The 8,708-nt window shown below is 60.8% G+C and overlaps 1 protein-coding gene across 1 annotated transcript in view; it reads left to right on the top strand.

The window, feature by feature from the left end:
• LOC109291060 (NAC-alpha domain-containing protein 1-like) overlaps positions 1 to 3,232 on the top strand; it is a 36,547-nt gene extending 33,315 nt beyond the window's left edge. The window contains exons 5-11 of the mRNA XM_019507921.1: positions 181 to 477; positions 926 to 1,014; positions 1,432 to 1,515; positions 1,833 to 1,979; positions 2,316 to 2,447; positions 2,782 to 2,904; positions 3,060 to 3,232. Coding sequence (XP_019363466.1) covers positions 181 to 477; positions 926 to 1,014; positions 1,432 to 1,515; positions 1,833 to 1,979; positions 2,316 to 2,447; positions 2,782 to 2,904; positions 3,060 to 3,074 — 887 coding nt within the window. The 3' untranslated portion in view covers positions 3,075 to 3,232. The remainder of the gene's footprint in view (positions 1 to 180; positions 478 to 925; positions 1,015 to 1,431; positions 1,516 to 1,832; positions 1,980 to 2,315; positions 2,448 to 2,781; positions 2,905 to 3,059) is intronic.
• Positions 3,233 to 8,708: the final 5,476 nt, after the last annotated feature.

Below are 8,708 nucleotides of genomic sequence, written 5' to 3'. Positions count from 1 at the left end.
CCCGCCCGGGCCCCCCCCCCCCCCCACTCCTGTCCTTGGCCAGCCTGGGGGGTTCAGCCTGGACTTGGCCACTGGGGCTGTCCTGCCCCTGGCCTGGCTTGTTGAGGGGTGAGGACAAAGCTTGGGGGGCTAAAGGAGGTGGCAGGATGCCCCTGACTGCAGCTCCCCCTTCTCCCACAGCGCTCGAGAGCCTGGTGCTGCCAGTCCCAGCCAAGGACAAGCCGCCCAGCAGCAAGGACCCCCGTGGCAGGCGCCCGGCCCCGGGCAGCAAGGAGCCCCGGGGCAAGGAGGTGGCGCCGGCAGAAGAGAGGCGAGCTCCCCGCAGTGCTGCGCCCTCCGAGTCGAGCTCGTCCAGTGAGGGGGAGCTGCCCTACCGCTGCCCCGAGATCGAGAGCCTGCGCGAGGCGGCCGGCATTGCGATGCTGGAAGACAAGAAGCCACTGGCGGTGCCCAGGGGCCGCGAAGCCAACCACAAAGGTGGGGGAGCCGGGAGGGGGCTCGCTGCTCTCGCGGGGCCCACGGGATGGGGGAGCATCCTCTCTTCCCCAGGCTGTGAGCTGATCTCTGCCCCGAGCTTCTCGGATCGGACCAGGTGGGGCCTGGCTTGACCACCGGGGGCTGGGTGAAGCGCTTGGTTGTTGCCCCCTTCAAATGGGACTAAACGGGGGTGTCTGCTCTCTTGGGTCCCAGGTGCCCGCTGACCTGGGTGGCACTAGCCTTGCTGCTTTGCCCCATCGCCTGAGCTCTGGCCATGGGCAGGTGGTGCCTAGAGCCGCGTGGCTGCACCCTCGGGGTAGGGGAGGCAGTACCGGGAGCCCCAGGGCTGGGTCCAGGTCCCCGCTGCAGCCCCGCCAGCTGTCCTTGGTCCCCGGGAAGCCACGGGCACAGGGAGCCCTCAGCCACCACGGTCCCCTTCCTTCCCCAGGGTCCTGCAACGACTCGGAGAGCAACGAGGAGTCCATCCCCGAGCTGGAGGAGCCGGACATCTCGGAGCCCCGGACAGTGCAGACTCAGGTACAGCCGGGCGCCAGCCCTGGCTAGCGAGGTCCCTCCTTAGCTGCACCCTGCAATAGCCCAGAGATGGTCTCGCCGTCCTCTTGCCTTCAGGCTGGAGGGGAGGGAAGGGGCTCCCAGGGGCTATATTGGACCCTACCTGGTCTGTAGAGGGCGAAACCCTTCCTCCGGAGGTGGCCGAAACTCCCCGGATGAGCAGGGAGCAGCACCTGGCTAGTGCAGGCAGCCCAAGCCCCTGGGTTGCAGCTGCCCTGGGTCTCCCCTCTTCTCGGGATGCCGTCTGCACAGACGGGCCGTGCCCTGATGCATTGGGTGGTGACGGTGGGGCGGGGAGCCTGGGGTAACAGGGGAGGAGGCAGAGGCGGGTCTCTGGCGCCAGGGGATGGAGCTGCTCTCACGGGGGCTCGCGTCCCACAGGCCCAGCTCACGCACTCGATGGGCACCGGGGAGGAGACCATCAGCAAAGCAAAGCAGAGCCGCAGCGAGAAGAAAGCCCGGAAGGTCGGTGCCGAGGCTGGGGGCAGGGGAGGGTCCTCCGGAGCTGGGTCGGGGTCCCCCCCCCATGCTGGCAGCTGCTTTCGGGGGACGGGCGCCATGGCCACCCGGAGCTGGGAGGGGACAGGAGAGGGCAGCCTGGTGCGATGCTGGATCCGGGGACCAGAGCTGATGGAAGACCCCATGGCTGGGGCAGGGACTGTTGTCCGGCTGCAGGACCTAGGCTGGCCCCATTCCTGGGGCTGTCCTGGCATGGGCACGGCCCATAGCACACAGGAGCGGGAGGCCCTGGTGTGATGCCCCATGGCTCGGTGTCCCCACAGGCCATGTCCAAACTGGGGCTGCGGCAAATCCATGGCGTCACCCGCATCACCATCCGCAAGTCCAAGAACATCCTCTTCGTCATCACCAAGCCCGACGTGTTCAAGAGCCCTGCCTCCGACATCTACATCGTCTTCGGGGAGGCCAAGGTGGGTTTGAGCTGGGGCAGACCCCTGTGGGCCACGCTGGCAGGAGGAAGCGCATGGCCTGCCCGGGAGCTCCCGCCCGACCTTCCCCACTGCTCCGGGCCTGGCACCAGTTGTGCCGAGGAGGCTGCTTGCAAATTGAGTGGGGACAGGCACAGGGCGTGTGGGGCTGACCCCCAAATAAAGCCAGCTCTGCTTTGACACTAGCAACAGGACGGCTTGACTTTTTTGCACCTGCAGATTCAATGCCTTCACACTGTGCTGGCTAGCGGCTACTTCCTCGCCCCCGACACCCATCTCCTGCTCTTTTCTTTTTCCCCGCCCCGCTCCCCTTTGCAGATCGAGGACCTGTCGCAGCAAGTGCACAAGGCAGCGGCTGAGAAGTTCAAGGTGCCCATGGAGCACTCGCCTCTGATCACGGAGACGGCCCCCACCCTCACCATCAAGGAGGAGAGCGAGGAAGAGGAGGAGGTGGGAGCCTGGGTGGGGGTGGCCTGACATGGTCCCTGCACTGTAGCCTGGGAGGGGCCCTCTGGGCTCCCTGGACTCGTCCTTCTCCCCCAGATGTGCCACCAGCCTTTGCTTTAGCCGTGGCTTCCGGTGCGGACCAGCCGGGCACCCATCTGGGGAGGGGGCAAGGACTCATTTGGGCCTCCAGGATCTAGGCAGACCTTGCAGTGCCCCACTGGGCCCGGTCCCTTCTGGGTGGGGGGGATGCCCCGGGACCTGTGATCAGGGAGGGGGGATTTCCCCCAATGGTGCTGGAGCTGGGCGAGAGCGTGACCCCCTTCCCTCCCCACGGCAGGTGGATGAGACGGGGCTGGAGGTGCGGGACATCGAGCTGGTGATGGCCCAGGCCAACGTGTCGCGACCCAAGGCCGTGCGGGCGCTGAGACACAACAACAATGACATCGTCAACGCCATCATGGTAAGGGCAGGGGCTGGCAGGGGGCAGGGGTGACTCATGGCTCGCTGCCCAGGCTGGTATCCTTGGCCCCATTCCCTAGAGAGGGAAACTGAGGCAGGGAAGGCCTCCAGGTGTGGGGCCGCTGCAGCTGCCTGAGCCTCTGGTCTCTCCTACAGGAGCTGACGATGTAGCGGCGGTGGCACCACGCCCTGTATAGCTGCACAGTTCCTCCTCCTCCTCCTTGTCCTCAGCGAGCCGCCCCCGCTGCTCCAGAGCCGCACGCGCTGCTCGGTCCAGTCCGGCCGCCTCTGCCCTGCTGCTCAATAAACGGCCTCGTGTATCACTCCAATGCAAATCGCCTCCCTCTGCTCTCTGGGCGCCGTGGGGAGCAGGGCTGGGCGCAGCTGGTGCTTCCTCTTGTACTGGCAGGGACTTGCCTTGCTCCAGGGGCTTTGGCTGGGTTGAACCCCAGTGCTGGAGCAGGGCCATAGCTGTGGGTTGGCAGAAGACCCCTCTCACCTGGGGCAGGATGGGACCCATTGCTGCCCCGTGCTCGGGGCAGGGCTGGTGCATGACCCCACTTGTTCCCTGCCACGTGCTCGGGGCACTGCTTCCACCCGGGCTGGCCAGCTCCAGCTCTGAGCTGCACAAACCGCCTCTGGCAGTTTCGGGAGGGCAGGGACGGGGCTGATGTGGGTCCCATGTGGTGCTGAGCCCACAGCGGGGTGCTGGAGCCTACTGCAGGCAAGACTGCACTGATCCCTGTAGCAGCTGGCCTGGGCCCGTCTTCCACTGCAAGTGTGCAAGCCACAAGAAGCACAGGCCTGTGTCCCGGTGCAATGAGCTGGGGGACTTGGAGGTAGGGATGCACTCTGGGCACTTGCTCAGCACCACCTTCATCTTGGGTGCTGCTCTGGCCCTGCTGGAGCTCCCCCCTGGGCGGATGGGGAGAGGCGAGGTAGAGAGCCTGGGAGCCGGGAGTGGCGGGTAAGGCAAAGACGGGGCCTGGCTGCTCCATGCCCAGGCATCCCTGGGAGCTGGTTGTTGGAGGCAGAGGTGAGTACAGAGCCCAGCTCCTGCCCCAGGGGGGTGTGGCTCCTTCCTGCCCTATGCCCCTCCTCCCTGTACCTGGGGCTGTATGTTTCCCATTTTTGGGTTCTGGCTGCTGTGTCCTGGGACAGGACCTCCTGGGCAAGGCCAGGTGGGGCTGGGCATGTGTGGGAGGGCAGCTGGCATAGGGGTCCTGGCCTGGCATAGCTGGGGGGGTGCTGCCCTGCACCTGAGGGTCTTGCAGCAGGTGTCGAGCAGGATCTGTCTGTGATAAAATCCCATTTCAGCCTCCGGTCTGTGCCCCCCTCCATCCATCTCGGGTACTAAACAACCAGCTCTGCCTACATGACGGAGAGGGGAGAGCCCTCTATGGTCCTAAGCAGTGACCTCGTGGCATGGTGGAGTGATGGGGGCTGCCACCCCTACCCCCAAGTAACCAGTGATGCTTTTTAAATTGATTGGAGGTGAGGTCAAACAGGGTATGTAAGGGGCCTCCATCTTGCTCTCACTCTGTTGCAATGCATGGACACACCAGGAACTGCCTGCCTCCAGAGGAAAGCTCAATCGGCCTCTGGATGATACTTGTGAGTAAACTACTAAGGGAAACTATCTTGCGATATAGCTTGCAGTAATGCAGATGTGTGATCAAAGGCTACCCAGCCACACTGTTTGCTCTCAGATTATTCTTTAATACAGCTCTACCCTGTGCCCTTCCCCAAGCCAGCCCTATGTACCAGTAAAGTTCTCTGCTGTACCAAGCGTAGTGGACTTGCTGGGAGAGGGTTTGGGCATGCCTTTTCTATTCCCTTGGCTCAGATGACCAAGGGAGGCTACTTTTTGTGCTTCAGGCTAAAGGAAGCTCCCCAAGTTCTAGCAGCGAGTCACGCCTGCGTACCTCAGGGGGCACAGGGCCAAAGACAGACCAGAAACCCTTGGTGGTGGCAGTGGTGACCCCAGGCTGGCAGGTATGCTCCAGAAAGGGGGTCAGCCAGACATGAGGTGCTCCAGGTAGGCACTTAGAGCTTGCTAGGTGGTTGGGTGCAATGATGTGGTTGGCTCGGTGCAGGAGTGCTCCCTACTGATCCACCACAAGGTCCAGCCCACGGTGGAAGCTGGGGGCAGGTGGGGAGCAACAGGTCAGCATTCAGCCCCAGGAAGTAGCACTGGCTTTGGGCTCAGCCTGAGTCAGGGCTCAAACCCACAGGCCTATGCAGTGCCATACCTAGACTCCTGGTAGCCCTGGGTGAACTCTTAGTATCAGGCCCCCCTTTGCCAGAGATGATGACTTTTTTTTTTTGTTTTTGTTTTTGGTTTTTTTTTTGTTGCACAAATCTTTATCACATCTGTGGTATCAAAGTATTTTAAACAGTTTGTTCTCAGTTGATACAGTGCCAGTTCCATGTATATGTATTATTAAAACTTTTTTTTTGTTTTTAATTTTTGGGCCCTGGGTGGCCATCCAGTTTGCCCATGTCTGTATCTCAGTCTGGCCCTGGGCGATGAGCTGCCTGCACCTGCTGCTGGCATGCAGACTTCTGCTGGCTGTGTTCAGGTTGGGGAGACCCTAGGGAGGAGTAAGCACCGGGTCCCAAGGGTAAGGGCTGTATGGTTGGGTGGGCCAGGCCCTCTATGGGACACGGACCTTCCAGTCCTAAAGCTGTGACTGTGGGGCCTGTTGTCCCAAGATGCGAGAGCACTAGGAACTGGTGCCATGAGGGCCAGTAGCCCTACGCTGCAAGCTGTGTTCAAATGCATGCCAAAGACCTCAGGTAGAAGCAGGCAAAACCCCTCCAGTCTGAGCAGAGGGGAAATCCCTTACTGCCCCCAGTGCAACACCGTACTGAGGGGAAGACAGTTTAACCAGGAGCCTGTGTGGTTGGTCCCAGTCCTGGTCTGAGCCTGGGCTGCACCCACCTGAGGGAGGGGGGAAATCCTAGGCCACCTGTAGGAGCAGAAGGGGACAGAAGTCCTTCCCAGTCACATGTGCTACAAGCGAAGCCTGAAGAATAGACTGACACCCTGTGCCCAGAGCTCCCTTGTCTATTTGATCCCAATGGCTTTAATCTCCAGGCCTAGCTGTAGCTGTGCTGGCTGGGCTAGGCTGTAGCAAGGCAGCACTACAGGAAGCTATGGTGCTGGAAAGCAGCCTGCGAGGAGGGGTCTGCATGGCTGCTGGGTGATGCAGCAAGAGAGCCACGAAATCACACTCCACAAGCAAAAAATCTGGCACTAGTCAAATGGATGCCACAGTTAGGAAACGGGAGAAGGCTCAATGTGAGCATGTGCACGCTCTCTTGTAGAGCCTGAACGATGTACGGTATCTCTGCCAGTCTGGGCCCAGCTGCACTCGGTGACACAGACTGTTATACAGCCCAGCTGGTGCATGGCCTGGCAAGAACAAATGTAAGGTTACAGTGCTGGGCCCAAGGCTGCATTGTGTTTGCTGTTGCTTTTGGGATGGGGAAGCCTCACCCCGGGCTGAGAGGCATGCTCAGGGAGGGAGCAGGGCTGGCCTGTGGCTGTGTGCAGGGAAGTACCGAAAGCAGAAGGCAGAGACTGCAGGGGTACAGAGCAGCCTGGGCTGTGGAGGCCTGGTTGGCATCAGAAGCCCCAGGGCAGAGGGAGCAAAGGTCTGGGATGCTGGGGAAAAAAGCCCTGTGTGCTCTCTGCTGCCCCATCACCACCCACTGAAGGCAGCATACAGATGTGGGGGGAGCCTGGGTCAGGATCTTGGTACTGGAGCCAGCAGCCAGCAAGACCTCAGCCGCAGCAGCCAAGCCGGGCCCACATGCCCTAGGGCCGCTGTGGCAGCCAGTCCCTGGGCCACTGATCCCGACTGCATGCACGAGGATGTTGCTGCAGCCACAAGCTGCCCAGGATGGCAGTGGGGGCAGGCAGGGAGCTGGTAGATGTCAAGGGGTGCTGGGAACAGCCATGGGCAGATAAAGCCGCTTGTTCAGGTGCCAGGGGCCCTTTCCTTCCCTTCCTGGGGACAGCTCCTGGGGCCTGGCCCAAGCTAGCCAGCCTGCTCTGCTACCTTTTGGGGGGGCAGGGACTTTTGGGGACCATCCAGCACTGCTGGCTCTACAGCTGGGAGTTCAAGCCCCACTTTGGACCCTGGTTGCAGGCTGTGAACAGGGGTGGCAGCAGCTCAATGGCTTGAGCCTTAAGGTTGCACCCACCTGGAAAAAGCTGGCATGGGGGAAAGCCCCCGTGACCCCCAACTCCTGCAGCACAAGGGCTCCTGCGGGACCAGCGTGGCAAAGGTCTGCCTTCTGGGAGGAAAAGATGCAGGGTGCCAGGCTCTGTTCGACTGTGGGTCTGAGCACATGTATCACAGACCTTTCCCCAAACCCACAAAAGAGCCAAGGGAGCTTCCCAGTTCCCATCCCCATGACCTTAGGTACTGGGCTGATGGAGAACAGCCAGAGCAGAAGCCAGGCTCCCTTTCCCATTGCTGCGCCTCCATCCTGCACAAGCACTGAGCTCTCACTGAGTTGTGCCAATGCTCCTGCTGGGACTCAAACCTAGAGGGTCCTGCCCCTCCGCTCAGGGTCAGACCAACGCTGCACTGGGGGCAGGAAGGGATTTCCCCACTAGTCAGACCGGTACGCACTGGGGGGGATTTGCCTGCCTCTGTAGCAGCAGAAATGGCCTCTGCTTTTCTCAGCTGCATGTGAACGCCCCTTATGGTGTCAGGACACTGCCAGCCCTCATCTCCCTGCTTGCCCTGTGTCAAGTTCAGGGGTTTTGGTGTCTTTGGGCAACGGGCCTCACAGTTGTGTGACAGGGTTGAGTGAGTCACACTAGGCCTAGATGAGACAAGTTTGGGATAGGGCTGACCCAGCCTAGACCGGACGTGACTGCCAGAGGTCCCTTCCAGCCCAACTGTCCTATGACTCCAGGATTCAATCAGCGGACGCCGCAGGAAACACCAGAGTCCGTATCAGGTGCAGAATTATATTTACCTGTAACAAATACTCCATACATAAAGCAAACATACATACAGACATACAACCCCCCCCCCCAAAAAACCAAAACTGAAAACCCCAAATGGCATCAAAATAACGTCAGGGTGAAACCAAGGCAAAGAGCATCGCAACTCAAACCAGACGCACTGCCCACACGTGCACCATCCCCGTGTCGACGTGCTGAGCTCGATGGGATCTTTGGTAGCTTGGACCACCCAAAAGCCTGTCACAAGCAAGGAAAGGGCTGTGTCTTTCCCCGGCAGACCTGGGGGGGAAGGAGGGAAGTGTGCTTAAGGGCAACTCAGGACCAATCTGGGCTCTAGCACCCATTTCTCACTCACCTGCTCCATCAAAAGTGATGACGATGAACGCAGCTGAGTGCCAGAATTCAGTCCCGGTGCCCCCCAGAACGGCGTATACAAAAATACTGCAGCTGGTAGGTCTCCCTTACTAGAGATCTCGCTGTACAAGTGTTTCAAAAATAGGGTCTTTGATTTGCACCAGCCACCGAGGACTGTTGTAACCGTGACTGTACAAAAAGGCACTCAGAAGTCCATGCTGGGCACAGGTCTGGGAGGTGCCCCTCGTGACGGCAACGTACCGCTGGGCTTTGTGCTGTGCGGCCTTGATAGGGATCTTCCATCCACGTGCCCGCCAGAGGCCTTGGTCCCACAGACAGGCTGCAGGTAGTAGCTGACGTGGCTATTTCACCCTGGGTCTGCCACAGCGGCACCAGCCACAAGCCTCTTCCCCTGCAGGTCGAGGGCAAGGATCCTTGTTTTGCCCTCCAGGGCCAAGCGCGCA

The sequence above is a fragment of the Gavialis gangeticus genome, unplaced genomic scaffold (genome assembly GCF_001723915.1).
Source record: "Gavialis gangeticus isolate Ggan-Ray unplaced genomic scaffold, GavGan_comp1, whole genome shotgun sequence".
Lineage (NCBI taxonomy): Eukaryota > Metazoa > Chordata > Crocodylia > Gavialidae > Gavialis > Gavialis gangeticus.
Note: the sequence above shows the minus strand (reverse complement) of the source record. Positions and strands in the feature narration are given on the sequence as shown.